At 23.7% G+C, this 19,006-nt stretch overlaps 1 protein-coding gene across 1 annotated transcript; it reads left to right on the top strand.

Moving 5' to 3' along the window:
- The first annotated feature begins 1,668 nt into the window (after positions 1–1,668).
- Positions 1,669–6,992, top strand: LOC142224588 (uncharacterized). Its single transcript, XM_075294370.1, has 2 exons — positions 1,669–2,189; positions 2,261–6,992. The coding sequence occupies exons 1-2, from the start codon at positions 1,669–1,671 to the stop codon at positions 6,990–6,992; spliced, it is 5,253 nt and encodes a 1,750-aa protein (XP_075150485.1).
- Positions 6,993–19,006: the final 12,014 nt, after the last annotated feature.

Raw genomic sequence — 19,006 nt, 5'->3', positions numbered from 1 at the left:
ATAATAATAATAATAATAATAATAATAATAATAATAATAATAATAATAATAATAATAATAATAATAATAATAATAATAATAATAATAATAATAATAATAATAATAATAATAATAATAATAATAATAATAATAATAATAATAATAATAATAATAATAATAATAATAATAATAATAATAATAATAATAATAATAATAATAATAATAATAATAATAATAATAATAATAATAATAATAATAATAATAATAATAATAATAATAATAATAATAATAATAATAATAATAATAATAATAATAATAATAATAATAATAATAATAATAATAATAATAATAATAATAATAATAATAATAATAATAATAATAATAATAATAATAATAATAATAATAATAATAATAATAATAATAATAATAATAATAATAATAATAATAATAATAATAATAATAATAATAATAATAATAATAATAATAATAATAATAATAATAATAATAATAATAATAATAATAATAATAATAATAATAATAATAATAATAATAATAATAATAATAATAATAATAATAATAATAATAATAATAATAATAATAATAATAATAATAATAATAATAATAATAATAATAATAATAATAATAATAATAATAATAATAATAATAATAATAATAATAATAATAATAATAATAATAATAATAATAATAATAATAATAATAATAATAATAATAATAATAATAATAATAATAATAATAATAATAATAATAATAATAATAATAATAATAATAATAATAATAATAATAATAATAATAATAATAATAATAATAATAATAATAATAATAATAATAATAATAATAATAATAATAATAATAATAATAATAATAATAATAATAATAATAATAATAATAATAATAATAATAATAATAATAATAATAATAATAATAATAATAATAATAATAATAATAATAATAATAATAATAATAATAATAATAATAATAATAATAATAATAATAATAATAATAATAATAATAATAATAATAATAATAATAATAATAATAATAATAATAATAATAATAATAATAATAATAATAATAATAATAATAATAATAATAATAATAATAATAATAATAATAATAATAATAATAATAATAATAATAATAATAATAATAATAATAATAATAATAATAATAATAATAATAATAATAATAATAATAATAATAATAATAATAATAATAATAATAATAATAATAATAATAATAATAATAATAATAATAATAATAATAATAATAATAATAATAATAATAATAATAATAATAATAATAATAATAATAATAATAATAATAATAATAATAATAATAATAATAATAATAATAATAATAATAATAATAATAATAATAATAATAATAATAATAATAATAATAATAATAATAATAATAATAATAATAATAATAATAATAATAATAATAATAATAATAATAATAATAATAATAATAATAATAATAATAATAATAAACAGATTTTATATTCCAAAATCGTTAATTACGAAAATTTTGTTTGCACTTCACAATTTGTGACTCTAATTCAATCATTTGTTCCGCCTTTTCCTAAAGTGAGAGTAGATCTCAAATTCTCTTACAATTTATCGAAAATCTTTTCAACCCTCCTTTCCAACGAATTTTTTCGCAAAAATGCTTAACCCAACTGATCAAAGCAGTTCGGGAAATGTCCCCTCAAATGTGAACACCATTAAGCCATCACCTATTTTTGAAAAGTTTGCGTTTATGTGCAATCAGCTAACTGATTTTTGTTCATACTTTGAAAATGCTGATATTGCAGACCAAACTGATTCGTTACTAGAAGTCAAACTGGATGACTTAGTCGATCGATGGCGAAAGGTTCAGCACGAGTATGAAAATTTGATGCTATCTCCCGAGTCAGTTGTTTCCAAAGAATTAAAGGAAAATGCGAAAGTAAATCTCAATATTTGCTCTGAAGCATATTATGATACTCGATCTCAAATTTTAGATATTTTAAGAATGGGTATCAACACTGCCCCTCGTGGAACCTCTCGTCTAACTCTTTTGCCTGAAAGAAATTCTGAACCTCAGAATCTCAATTACAATAGCTCTGCAGTGTGTATAAAAGTGATACAGAGGTTTTTAAGGGCAGCTATGAAGAATGGCCATCCTTTCGTGACATGTTCACGGCCGTATATGTCAACCACCCAAAGCTTACTCCTGCTCAAAAGCTTTATCACTTAAGAAATAAAACCAAAAGTAGTGCTGGTGCCATTGTAAAGCGGTATGCTCTATGTGACGAGAATTTCAATTTAGCTTGGAATGCTTTAAAATCTCGTTACGAAAATAAGCGCGTTTTGGTTGATAACCAACTTAAAATATTATTTAATATTCCCGTAGCCACGATCGAAAGTAGTGAATCCTTACAAAAGATACATTCCACAGTGAAAGACTGTCTTAGCACATTGGCTTCACTGAACGTTAATATCGAATCCTGGGATCCCATGCTAATTTATTTAGTCTCTACAAAGCTTCCTGAGGAAACGATATCCCAATGGGAACAATCTCTTAAGTCCCATCGCGAGCTACCTAGTTGGTCCCAAATGGACGAATTTTTAGTCAATCGATTTGAAGTGGTTGAACGGATATCAAGCTTCCGAAAATTGAAAGTTCACAATGATGTGCCTCAAAAATATTTGTCTCAAAATGCAAACAAAATACAATCGTACGCTTCTCAAGAAAAGCTAAATGTTACTTGTTCACTATGCAATTTAGAGCATAGCATTCGCATTTGTCCAGATTTTCAAAAATTTTCGCCACAAGAGCGAATTGATTTTGCATTTAAAAAGAAACTCTGCATCAATTGCCTCTCTGCTTCTCATGTGAAAACAAACTGCAAAAGTAAACGTTTATGTTTCACTTGTAAAAAGTCTCATCATAGTCTTTTACATTTAGAGCGCAAGCAAAATTCAAACAGCCAATCTCAGAATTCAAACACATCTGAAACAACTGAACGAAATGTAGCTCAACATAATTCTCAGCATTCTACACCCTCAACTTCTAAACAGGCTTATACTCGAGTAGATGCAAATTTCTCCCAAAATAATGAGACTATTTTGCTCAGGACTGCCTTAGTCCAAATAGAACACAAAGGCGAACTTTTCACAATAAGAGCCTTAATTGATCCAGGCTCCCAAAGAACTTTTTTGTCTGAAAAAATCAGAACCCTTTTGAATATCCCATTCCGGAAATCTCGTTATGAAATCGGTGGAATTGGAGGAATAACCCAGTTTGCCGACAAGGAATGCGATTTAGTCCTCTATTCTCAAAGGCACAATATCAGATTTTCGATTAATGCTATTATCCTTCCAAAGGTTACAAGAAAGCTACCGGCTGTCTCGTTTGACATTCCGAAGTGTCCCGAGCTTTTGAAACTCGATTTAGCTGACCCTAATTTTAATATCTCATCTCATATTGATCTCATACTTGGCAATGACTCTGAGCGTTTCATCAATATTGATGGTATTAAAAAGGATATATATGGTTGCGCTTCTGCCTACAATACTATATTTGGATGGGTGCTCAGTGGTCCTATGCCAACAGAATCAGTTCTCTCATTCACGACGAAAGTTTACGCTCTTGAATCTGATACACTCAGTGATGTACTTAAAAAATTCTGGGAAATTGAAGAAGTCCCGTCAGTCCCTGAATTCTCAGAATCCGAGAAATTTTGTGAAAATTTGTATGCCACAACAACAACCCGTGACGATGATGGTCGTTATGTTGTAAGGCTTCCCTTCAGAAAAGAGTTTCCTGAAACCATTTCTCTTGGTTCGTCCAGATTCACTGCTCTTGGACAGTATACAAGAATGGAAAGGACATTGTTAAAAGATCCCGATCTCCAGGATCAATATAACTCTGTACTTCAAGAGTACATCACTTTAAATCATATGGGAGAAACTTCCTCTCAAGAAATATGTGCGCAAGGTAAATTTTATTCATTTTACCTCCCTCATCATGCGGTAGTTCGTCCGGAACATAAATCCACTAAAGTGCGAATAGTCTTCAACGCATCCCGCAAATCGAAATCGGGATTTTCACTTAATGATGTGCTCTACACTGGTCCCACACTACAGAATGATTTGATCTCCACTATTCTCAATTGGAGAAAATACAAATATGTATACAGTGGAGACATTCAAAAAATGTATCGACAAATAAAGATACATCCCGAAGATAGAGCTTATCAAAGGATTCTATTCCAAAAGGATCCTAAAGGCCCAGTTCAGGACTACCAATTAAATACAGTTACATTTGGTATCAACTGTGCCCCCTTCCTTGCAATACGCACTATGTTACAACTTGCTTCTGATTCAGAAACTCAATTCCCTGAAGTCGCAAAAATTTTAAGACGAGAAACCTATGTTGATGACATTTTGTTTGGTGGATTCTCTATTGAAGAAACAATTGCATCTCGCAAGTCTTTAGTCACCGTACTCAATTCAGCAGGTTTCCCCTTAAAGAAGATCACAGCAAATGATCCCGAATTGCTGAAAGATCTACTTCCCGAAGACATGTATGATTTGGACTTATTGCGTTTCTCTGAATCAAGTTCAACGAAGACACTTGGAATTAAATGGAATGCTCTTAGCGATAAATTCTCATATTCCACAATTTCTGCTCAAAATCATACATCCACTACAAAGCGTCAAGTACTTTCCCAAGTAGCTCAACTCTTTGACCCAGCAGGATGGGTAACTCCTGTAATAATAAGAGCCAAGATGCTTATGCAGCATCTCTGGATGGAGAAATCTGGTTGGGATGATGAAATATCTCCAGATTCCCTTCGCAATTGGAATAATGTATTAGATGACTTGTCCCAAATGGATGTAATAGAGATACCTCGGTGGATTCAGTATATGCCCACAGATGAAATCCAAATACATGGATTTTGCGATGCCTCTAAAGGAGCTTACTGTGCTTGTGTCTACCTCAGATTGCAAACCTCCACTTCAACGGTTTTCTCGAATTTGTTTATGGCGAAAAGTAAAGTAGCTCCACTCAAACCAGTATCTTTGCCCAAATTAGAACTAAATGGTGCGCTTTTATTGTCCCATTTAGTAAAATACGTTTCACAAATATTCGGGAATCAAATTGCGTCAATAACACTATGGTCCGATGCATCAATTGTTCTCGGATGGCTATCGAAACCTCCGTACTCTTGGGAGACCTATGTAGCCAACCGAACAGCCCAGATACACGAACTTGTACCAAATGCCAAATGGAGATATGTTGCTACGCATCATAATCCTGCCGATATTGGCACCCGAGGATCTAGTCCCAGAGATCTAGCAGCAAATTTCCTTTGGTGGAATGGCCCTTCGTGGCTTACAAATCCCGAATCCACTTGGCCAACGAAAAATCCCGTAATTCCAAACTTGCAAACACAATCTAAAGTGACTTCTCATCAAGTCAGTGTTGAAGAAACTGAAATTATTTCTCGATTTTCCTCATATTCGAGGGCTTTGCGTGTTTTGTCATACGTATTTCGTTTTTTCCACAACATTCGCCCTTATTCGAATAACAACATAACTCATACTATTGAAATCTCTCAAAGAGAGATACAATTAACAAAAACCCGTATCATATCCCTAACTCAACAAAAATATTATAATATTGAGTATCAAGCTTTACGTGATTCAAAGCCCTTACCTCACAAAAGCACATTGCTAACTTTGAACCCTTTTTTGGACTCAGACCAAGTCATTAGAGCAAACGGTCGTTTATCAAATTCGTCACTTCCCTATAAGGATAGATTTCCAATAATTCTTCCTGGAAATTCGCATTTTTGCACCCTTTACTTGTCTCATTTACATACTTTTCTAGCCCATGGAGAATGTAATCAAATGTGTCGGTTTGTACAAACTGAGTACTACATTCCCCGATTGAAATCTAGAGTAAAAGGAGTTATACGCAGATGCAAAACGTGCATTATATATAAACACAAGCCCAGTTCTCAAATCATGGCTCCCTTACCATCTGAACGGTCCACATTCTCACCTGCATTCCATATCACTGGAATTGATTTCGCTGGACCATTTGAACTTAAAAGTTCCTCTTTGAGGAAAGCCCCCATTATAAAAGGCTACGTGTGTGTGTTCGTATGCTTTACCACGAAAGCAATACATCTAGAAGCATGCACAGAGTTATCCTCAGCAGCATTTGAGGCTGCATTAGCTCGTTTTGTGGGGAGGCGAGGGCTCCCATCCAGGATATACTCCGATAATGGTCGCAATTTCCTAGGAGCTAGTAGAACACTTCTTAGAGAGTTTTCTCAGTTTATTAAAACTACCTCCACCTCAATATCTCAGAAGTATTCTATTCACGGATTCGAGTGGAAATTTATACCACCCCATGCTCCTCATATGGGAGGTCTGTGGGAAGCGGCAGTCAAAAGTTTCAAAACTCATTTTAAGAAACTCGCCGGCGCACATAGATTTACATTTGAGCAATTCTCAACTCTTCTTTCTCGAATAGAAGGAGTTTTGAACTCTCGTCCTATTTCGGCTATGTCAGAAGACCCATCTGATCTTACAGCTTTAACACCAGGACATTTTTTGAGAGGTTCTCCACTACTTGCTCTCCCAGAACCCATTTCTCCCAAATTATCTTTGATAAATAAATGGACTAAACTGAAAACTCTTCATCATCAATTTGCTCTAAGATGGAAAGAAGAGTACTTAAACATGCACAAACGTTATAAATGGAAATCTCCCGCCCCTAACTTAAAAGTAAACGATCTTGTCGTTGTAATCGATGATTTGCTCCCTCCATATGAATGGCTCTTGGGCCGAATTGTAAAAACGTATTGTGGTTCCGACACTAAAGTACGAGTCGCAGATGTTCGAACAGAAACCGGAACTTTGACTCGTCCCATAGCAAAATTATGTTACTTGCCTTTCTCTAACACTTCCGATGAAGCTGAAACACACTAAAGTTTTTTGAAACATTAATAACTTACTAACCCTAGTATCCATTACACTCATTAATAAAAACTCATACATTCCAGATCATCCATATCTCATCAAAAGCGAACTCCCAACGTCTACAAGTGCAAGCTGTGTAACAAATTTCATGCACTTAAGGTTTGCCCTAAATTTTTGAGAATGTCTCCGAAACAGCGAAATATTTGGGTCCTACGAGAAGTGTATTGTGTAAACTGTCAGGCGAGAAGTCACCGATTTAGAGATTGTAGATCTAAAAATATGTGTCGAAAATGCGGAAGACCCCACAACACCTTGCTACACCCAAATTACACTAAATTTAACAACAACACCAACAAAGGACAAGTTAAAAAACGTCAAGGCAACGAGACAAATAATAATGATGACATCACCAACAACCAACAGCGTCCAAACCAAAAGGTTATCTCTGAAGCCATTCGTGCTTTGGCTTCCGTTCTATGCTCGTCCCCGAAGTGAGCATCTACGGAGACGGGAGCATGTCTAAACCAATGTTTAGACTTATATTTATCTATCGAATTTCCTATTTAATCGAATTTGCATCTGTACTGAATTATTATGAATTATTGAATTTTTGTATCTGAACTCAACTATTATGAACTATTGTTAATGAAAAATCCATGAAGTTGTAATTTAAGATTAATCGATATTCCTAATCGAATTTATTATTGTGAATTGTTACTTTCTATCTAAAAGTTTCTTGGCTTGTTAAATAAGTTGAATTCGGTCTATGCTTCTCTATATCTCGAACGGTGAGCATACCCCCAAATAAACCAATCACACTACAAAATTGTAACTCCTGTCTTTTTATTTCCAAATCTTTCCCTATCTCTGCGTTGCTAATCTTGATGGTATATTTTCTCATCCACTGAGAATTTATACCACATACTGATCTACCACAATTCTCCTAGTGCCTCCTCCACAATCTGTTATACAGTCCACACACTCTACTCCAGGAATTGGTGTCCACTACTCTCTCTCTCTCTAATAACAGTTGCCGTCACCAATCCCCCCATAACCCCAGCTTTAAACAATAATAATAATAATAATAATAATAATAATAATAATAATAATAATAATAATAATAATAATAATAATAATAATAATAATAATAATAATAATAATAATAATAATAATAATAATAATAATAATAATAATAATAATAATAATAATAATAATAATAATAATAATAATAATAATAATAATAATAATAATAATAATAATAATAATAATAATAATAATAATAATAATAATAATAATAATAATAATAATAATAATAATAATAATAATAATAATAATAATAATAATAATAATAATAATAATAATAATAATAATAATAATAATAATAATAATAATAATAATAATAATAATAATAATAATAATAATAATAATAATAATAATAATAATAATAATAATAATAATAATAATAATAATAATAATAATAATAATAAAATAATAATAATAATAATAATAATAATAATAATAATAATAATAATAATAATAATAATAATAATAATAATAATAATAATAATAATAATAATAATAATAATAATAATAATAATAATAATAATAATAATAATAATAATAATAATAATAATAATAATAATAATAATAATAATAATAATAATAATAATAATAATAATAATAATAATAATAATAATAATAATAATAATAATAATAAAATAATAATAATAATAATAATAATAATAATAATAATAATAATAATAATAATAATAATAATAATAATAATAATAATAATAATAATAATAATAATAATAATAATAATAATAATAATAATAATAATAATAATAATAATAATAATAATAATAATAATAATAATAATAATAATAATAATAATAATAATAATAATAATAATAATAATAATAATAATAATAATAATAATAATAATAATAATAATAATAATAATAATAATAATAATAATAATAATAATAATAATAATAATAATAATAATTAATAATAATAATAATAATAATAATAATAATAATAATAATAATAATAATAATAATAAAATAATAATAATAATAATAATAATAATAATAATAATAATAATAATAATAATAATAATAATAATAATAATAATAATAATAATAATAATAATAATAATAATAATAATAATAATAATAATAATAATAATAATAATAATAATAATAATAATAATAATATAATAATAATAATAATAATAATAATAATAATAATAAATAATAATAATAATAATAATAATAATAATAATAATATAATAATAATAATAATAATAATAATAATAATAATAATAATAATAATAATAATAATAATAATAATAATAATAATAATAATAATAATAATAATAATAATAATAATAATAATATACATAATAATAATAATAATAATAATAATAATAATAATATAATAATATAATAATAATAATATAATAATAATAATAATAATAATAAATAATAATAATAATAATAATAATAATAATAATAATAATAATAATAATAATAATAATAATAATAATAATAATAATAATAATAATAATAATAATAATAATAATAATAATAATAATAATAATAATAATAATAATAATAATAATAATAATAATAATAATAATAATAATAATAATAATAATAATAATAATAATAATAATAATAATAATAATAATAATAATAATAATAATAATAATAATAATAATAATAATAATAATAATAATAATAATAATAATAATAATAATAATAATAATAATAATAATAATAATAATAATAATAATAATAATAATAATAATAATAATAATAATAATAATAATAATAATAATAATAATAATAATAATAATAATAATAATAATAATAATAATAATAATAATAATAATAATAATAATAATAATAATAATAATAATAATAATAATAATAATAATAATAATAATAATAATAATAATAATAATAATAATAATAATAATAATAATAATAATAATAATAATAATAATAATAATAATAATAATAATAATAATAATAATAATAATAATAATAATAATAATAATAATAATAATAATAATAATAATAATAATAATAATAATAATAATAATAATAATAATAATAATAATAATAATAATAATAATAATAATAATAATAATAATAATAATAATAATAATAATAATAATAATAATAATAATAATAATAATAATAATAATAATAATAATAATAATAATAATAATAATAATAATAATAATAATAATAATAATAATAATAATAATAATAATAATAATAATAATAATAATAATAATAATAATAATAATAATAATAATAATAATAATAATAATAATAATAATAATAATAATAATAATAATAATAATAATAATAATAATAATAATAATAATAATAATAATAATAATAATAATAATAATAATAATAATAATAATATAATAATAATAATAATAATAATAATAATAATAATAATAATAATAATAATAATAATAATAATAATAATAATAATAATAATAATAATAATAATAATAATAATAATAATAATAATAATAATAATAATAATAATAATAATAATAATAATAATAATAATAATAATAATAATAATAATAATAATAATAATAATAATAATAATAATAATAATAATAATAATAATAATAATAATAATAATAATAATAATAATAATAATAATAATAATAATAATAATAATAATAATAATAATAATAATAATAATAATAATAATAATAATAATAATAATAATAATAATAATAATAATAATAATAATAATAATAATAATAATAATAATAATAATAATAATAATAATAATAATATAATAATAATAATAATAATAATAATAATAATAATAATAATAATAATAATAATAATAATAATAATAATAATAATAATAATAATAATAATAATAATAATAATAATAATAATAATAATAATAATAATAATAATAATAATAATAATAATAATAATAATAATAATAATAATAATAATAATAATAATAATAATAATAATAATAATAATAATAATAATAATAATAATAATAATAATAATAATAATAATAATAATAATAATAATAATAATAATAATAATAATAATAATAATAATAATAATAATAATAATAATAATAATAATAATAATAATAATAATAATAATAATAATAATAATAATAATAATAATAATAATAATAATAATAATAATAATAATAATAATAATAATAATAATAATAATAATAATAATAATAATAATAATAATAATAATAATAATAATAATAATAATAATAATAATAATAATAATAATAATAATAATAATAATAATAATAATAATAATAATAATAATAATAATAATAATAATAATAATAATAATAATAATAATAATAATAATAATAATAATAATAATAATAATAATAATAATAATAATAATAATAATAATAATAATAATAATAATAATAATAATAATAATAATAATAATAATAATAATAATAATAATAATAATAATAATAATAATAATAATAATAATAATAATAATAATAATAATAATAATAATAATAATAATAATAATAATAATAATAATAATAATAATAATAATAATAATAATAATAATAATAATAATAATAATAATAATAATAATAATAATAATAATAATAATAATAATAATAATAATAATAATAATAATAATAATAATAATAATAATAATAATAATAATAATAATAATAATAATAATAATAATAATAATAATAATAATAATAATAATAATAATAATAATAATAATAATAATAATAATAATAATAATAATAATAATAATAATAATAATAATAATAATAATAATAATAATAATAATAATAATAATAATAATAATAATAATAATAATAATAATAATAATAATAATAATAATAATAATAATAATAATAATAATAATAATAATAATAATAATAATAATAATAATAATAATAATAATAATAATAATAATAATAATAATAATAATAATAATAATAATAATAATAATAATAATAATAATAATAATAATAATAATAATAATAATAATAATAATAATAATAATAATAATAATAATAATAATAATAATAATAATAATAATAATAATAATAATAATAATAATAATAATAATAATAATAATAATAATAATAATAATAATAATAATAATAATAATAATAATAATAATAATAATAATAATAATAATAATAATAATAATAATAATAATAATAATAATAATAATAATAATAATAATAATAATAATAATAATAATAATAATAATAATAATAATAATAATAATAATAATAATAATAATAATAATAATAATAATAATAATAATAATAATAATAATAATAATAATAATAATAATAATAATAATAATAATAATAATAATAATAATAATAATAATAATAATAATAATAATAATAATAATAATAATAATAATAATAATAATAATAATAATAATAATAATAATAATAATAATAATAATAATAATAATAATAATAATAATAATAATAATAATAATAATAATAATAATAATAATAATAATAATAATAATAATAATAATAATAATAATAATAATAATAATAATAATAATAATAATAATAATAATAATAATAATAATAATAATAATAATAATAATAATAATAATAATAATAATAATAATAATAATAATAATAATAATAATAATAATAATAATAATAATAATAATAATAATAATAATAATAATAATAATAATAATAATAATAATAATAATAATAATAATAATAATAATAATAATAATAATAATAATAATAATAATAATAATAATAATAATAATAATAATAATAATAATAATAATAATAATAATAATAATAATAATAATAATAATAATAATAATAATAATAATAATAATAATAATAATAATAATAATAATAATAATAATAATAATAATAATAATAATAATAATAATAATAATAATGATAATAATAATAATAATGATAATAATAATGATAATAATAATAATAATAATAATAGTAATAATAATAATAATAATAATAATAATAATAATAATAATAATAATAATAATAATAATAATAATAATAATAATAATAATAATAATAATAATAGTAATAATAATAATAATAATAATAATAATAATAATAATAATAATAATAATAATAATAATAATAATAATAATAATAATAATAATAATAATAATAATAATAATAATAATAATAATAATAATAATAATAATAATAATAATAATAATAATAATAATAATAATAATAATAATAATAATAATAATAATAATAATAATAATAATAAGAATAATACTAATAATATTTTTTTTTAATCGGATGGGAAATGCATTCTTGCATTCCTTGCGGATATGTCGGGCTCCCTCATAATTGAGTATACCGACTAAAACCCATCCTCGTCTTGGGAGTAATGTCCACCTCGGAACCGCGTTCCGCATTACTTCGAGGTGGCTCCCTCTAGGGACCATTTCGTCATCGCCATCTTGTCAAAACACCTTCTTTTTTTTTTTGATTATGAATCCAAGTCAATTTTCTTTTTCCTCAGTACATCTTCACAGTAGCGAGCTATAGTCAGCCAATACTGCTCATCAGAGATCATTTTGTGCACTATAGTTTCGGGTGAGATTTGACCCACTTGTCGATTAACCGCATCGCGTTCTATTCTCCAGCGTTTACAGTGGAAGAACGTATGTTCCACATCATCGACGTATTCTTCTTCTTCATATATGCAATTTGGAGAGTTGCAGTTTTTCATCTTGTGCAGATATCTCCTGAAATTACCGTGTCCCGAGAGCATCTGTGTCAGATAATAGTTTACATCACCGTGTTTACGTGTGTACCATGTCTGTACATCAGGGATTACTTTTGCAGTCCATCTTCCGCGGTTTTCGGTATCCCACCTATTTTGCCATTTTCGCATCGTCCCCATTTTGATCAAATTTTCTTGAGTTCGATCGGCTTCTGCCCTTTGTTTTAGGGCATATATTTCCATGCGTTCCTCCACTTGGAGATCTATCGGGATCATTCCAGATATAACCTGTATGGCCGGAGCCGACACAGTGCGATACGCAGAAGCTACTCTTAATGCTGCCGTACGCTGAACTGAGAGAAGTTTATTGGCTCTTTGTCGTGTCTGGAGTGACATACCCCAAACTTCGCATCCGTAGAGGAGAATGCTATTGCATGCCTCCATTAATAACTTCCTCTTTTTCGGCAGAGGACCTCCAATGTTTGCCATCAATCTGCTTAGATTTGCCGTTACTTTGGCTGCATTTTTGTAATGTACACGACTAATAATTCGTTGCTGATGCATATTTTTAAATCTTAAGATAGCATCGTGGAACTTGGAAAGAGGTAGGACTGCGGGAGCCTTTTATTCCGCTAGCAAACAGTCGTTAGGGGGTTTGTGTCCTGCTCAAGCCAAGCCTTGTTCCCAATACAGATATTATTGTAGACTCCCTTTTTATTTAACTAAATACCAAACTAAATAGGAGTGAAATTGATGGAAATGACAGGCAAATGATTTGAACTAAATTTAACGAAAACAACAAAAAAAAATAAAAAAAATAAAAATAGATCCCCAGCTGTTTAATATAAAAATAAGAAAGTTTTGAAATTGAAGTGGCATTTTACCCGTATTATTCAGAAATCTAAATTAACGTATTTCTCTGGTGTCATGAGAAATTGCCTCGTAACCCTCACCAACCGTAATCCTATTTGGCTTATTTTATAGGATCCCAAAACTAATCATCACTCACATTTTTACTTACACATCCCTTTTGTAGGAAAACGTCGATAAAACTTTACCAATTCATGTTAGAAGTCAAATATTTCATTTTTCACATTATAATAAAATTCAGAAAAATTTATTAAAGAAATGATAAAATTATTAACACTATTTCTATCATTATGTACATATAAAGTTATCAAGATCTAATCATATTTATAAATTTGGTAATAACGTTGACTATACTTTTTGACTACCCCAATGGGTTAATCAATCATAAATTTTGGTTTAGAAATTATAATACAGAAAAATCACGATAATCAAGAAAAAATGAAACCATAGGAAAAGATACAAAATCAGATACTATTTACAGAGAAAATAAGAAAGAGCACGTGTGGGTGATAATCAAAACAAAATTGAAAATTTTATGAAATTATAGCAACTCGTACCAACAATTACATTGTGATAGAGTATAACTGAGGTCGTAATTTCTCTTTCTCACACTCTCTGTAACATGTGATTGAGTGAATGAATTGAAATGCAAGAAAAATATCATGAATGAAATAATTGAAAAAAAAAAATAAAATAAACACAACACTTACCCCCGCTCCCCGATCATGGTGAAGGCCTCCGCTACGATCTGGTTGCTGGTGCTATTATGTATGCATGGATGTACGGACATACATATATTCTCTTTGATCGATGATTATTTGTTCTTGCATTAAATTTTTAAAAAGTTTTCATTTTGTGATTTTTGATGTGATATTTAGTTATAAGTAGTTAAAATTTTTGTAGTGTTTTGAATATTTGCTTTTTCCGTTTTATACAAATTTTACATTATTTATTTCATGAAAATTATTTTAAACTATAGTAGATTAAGGCAATTTTTGGTTTTTACTATTATGATTTCTTTACATTCAATTAGAGAGAGTAGACATTAGAGTTTGTGCAAATGCCACAAACAAAATAGTTATTTTTTTGTTTTTGGAATATTTTAAGATTTTGCTTTTAACTTCATTTTTGGGCGAATATGGGAAGATAATGATGTTATTGAAAAATTCTTATTTAAAAAATTTTCATTATTTTTACATGAAGAAAACTTGAATTGTATAATTAGAAAACTTGAAAATTTAAATTAAATTATACTGGGAATTTTTGGAACACTAAAGGGTGTTTATTTTGGGATTTGTGCAATTAAATTAGTATGTAAATTATTTTAAATGCAAAGTTTAGGAAGATTTTTAGAAATTTTAGGTATCCATTAAATTTGATTTTTAAATTTTGTAGATGGAATTTGCCTGTGATGTTTTATATTTTGTATGTTTTATGTTTTTTTTTTTTAGGCAAAGTTTTACATTTAAGAAAAATATAGTTAGGCTAAAATAATTTGCATATATGGAAAAGCACTTTTACGACATATTTTTTGATAGCTCAACGCAAGATTTGAGGTCGAAGAGACTTCAAAAAATTTACTTTAGATTTGGTAGCGCAATGGTTTTGTCTTTCAATTCTCATGCTGGATACGATTTGTGTGTCAAATAAAGAAAACGCCGTGGTGGATATGACGATGACTGAATTACTCCTTTGGGCTAATGGTGTCTCTCAGCATTTGCATGGAGGGATTATTCTTCGGGAATAAAAAATGCCAATTCCATAAAACTTTTACCAGGTTTGGAGAGGTTAGATGACCGAAATTTGGATGTGTCCAGAGAATCGTCTTGATGCACAGCTACCCTGTGGGTAGTGTGATCTCAGATTGTTAGGAGATGATGTGTGGGTCTTATTGTACTTCGGATGATCACTTTCAACAAATGTGTATGTCGACAATAATTTGCAACGTGACCCAACGATTGTGATGAAAATCTAAAATTTATATTTTATAAATATCACGTCGTGAATTTAATTGAATCTCATCAAACAAACCTCAAGAATATTATTATAAGCGAATTTACTTTCGCAAAAATCCAGGAAAATGTGGTTTAGTAACACAAATTTCACTATGATTAAATAAAATTTTTCGGATTTTTATTAGAAGTTTGCCGAGTAGATTGAACTTCACGCTTCGAAATTTCACAGGAAATAGACAGAGAAATTGGCTTCGTTTTGGCAAGTAGCTCACGTCAAGTTGATATCAACCAAATTTTGACGGATTTGTCAAACTTGTGCAATAGAGAATTGCCATGCCAGAATTGCATTGCCAATCAAACGGAATCCTTGAAGGTCCTTGATACGAAAATGTATCTTCTAGATATATTTCAATGATAATACACCCGTTGCTTAAATATAAGGAGCAACTTTGATTCATAATTACATTAATTTAATTATGAATGGAAAAAATTGGATCATCCGCGACACATACCATTTATGTACATTCGGCCTATACTACTATTCGGCCTGTGCTAGAGATATGAATGATATGATGTACATAAGAAATAAAAATCAGCTGGCACATTGGCTGAGAGAGATATCTCGAGAGAACAAAAAAAAAACAAACCAAAAAATATTTTGCTTCCACAGGCAAGTCGATCAAAAGCAATTGGTCAAAAAGAGTAATAAAACCTGAACTAGAAGTATTTCTTTTTTTTTTCGTCTTAGTCAAAATATTTTCCATGGTAGAAATAGTTTATTTTCCCTGAGAAATGCATAAATCTAAAATTTGGAGGACTTAGACTATAATATGTGCTGGATTGGATGAAATAAATAAAAATGGAAATTTTGGTAATTGGAAAAACTTTGATAAATGTGAAGTGATTTTAATATAAAATTTATATTCATTAAAGGAATTGTGAACAAAAGGAGAAATACAAACTCGGTATGGAAAAATTCGGTATACAAAAAGAATCTTCTGATGATTTATCCCTATTGAAAATAGTGGTTGGCTTTTAGTCGTCGAATTCAACATATTTTCAAATAGATATGGATAGTGAAAAATCTATAATTTCCAGCGACACTTTTTGATTTATTTTTACATATTGAAAGAAAGTTGTAAATATTTTCTGTGTCTACGAACTTTCGCTATTTGTATCATTTTATCGAATTCTACTTTCTTTGTGAATTGCAAAGAAAAAGTTGAATAAAATTCGGTTGTCTTTTTGGTTGTTTTATTTAAGAAAATAAATAGTGATGGATACTACAGTTCGTAAGTAAAATTTTAGGCATATGGCTTAAACGTCCACCACAAAACCAGATAATTAAATGCGAAATTCGACAGGTAATTAGATGGAAAAAGGACGTTTATGTTCGAATGTCCTTGCCGTGGTACGTACCCGTATTCCTACCATCTGCATCCTCCAAAACGTAGTAATGTTTGCCCAACTTTTCTTTCACTCGAGCCTTTACGAAAACTGGGGCAAGCTTCGCGTTAAAAGATTTTCCGAAACTGCTTTGTGCGAAGTTTCTTCGATAAACTGTTTGACCGACATCAAAAGTTTGGAGCCTCGTTCTGAGGTTGTACGTACTCTGATTTTTATCGAAGGCCTCTTTGATGTGCCTCTTAATATCCTGGCGGATAAGTTGAAGTTGGTCATCTCTGGCTACGAATGGTGATTGTGGTTCGGTTAGAAGATTCAATTTTTTGAGTAGCTCATACGATGAAGCGTGTGTCACCATATCGAACCCAAAAAGGGCGTGATATGGTGAGCACTTAATGGCCTGGTGTACGGAATTCCGTAGAGCACAGCTAATGTGGCTAAGTTTGTCATCCCACTGCTTATGGTCATTTTTAAGATATGATCTGATGCCCGCAATCAAAGAACGGTTTACCCGCTCCGAAGCGTTTGATTGCGGCGAATATAAAGCCGTATAAATATGTTTAATGCCATAAGCTGTCAAAAAGGCGTTTAACTCGTTAGAGCGAAATTGACTGCCATTGTCACTTACTATACATTCAGGAACCCCATAAACATGAAATATGTGTTTTTGGAGGAAATCCTGAATGGGAGATGCCGTGAACTTGCGAAGAGGGCAAAGCCAATGAAATTTGGAGAAATGATCAAGGACTATCAGGATTCCAATGTACCCAGATTTACTCCTAGGGTAGGGACCTAAAATATCAACGTATAAACGTTGAAACGGACGGACAGTTTCGGACAATTGACTCAAGGGTGGCTTCATGATCATATTCGGAGATTTTGTTGTTTTGCAGATCTCACAGCTGCGTACATAATTTCGTACATCTTGTACCATTCCTGGCCAGAAAAATGTCCGCCTCAACAAGTCCAAAGTTTTGGCCATTCCGCCATGAGCACATTCTGGTAAATCGTGAGCTTTT

The sequence above is a fragment of the Haematobia irritans genome, chromosome 2 (assembly GCF_050003625.1).
Source record: "Haematobia irritans isolate KBUSLIRL chromosome 2, ASM5000362v1, whole genome shotgun sequence".
NCBI lineage: Eukaryota > Metazoa > Arthropoda > Insecta > Diptera > Muscidae > Haematobia > Haematobia irritans.
This window is presented reverse-complemented; position numbering and strand designations above follow the sequence as displayed.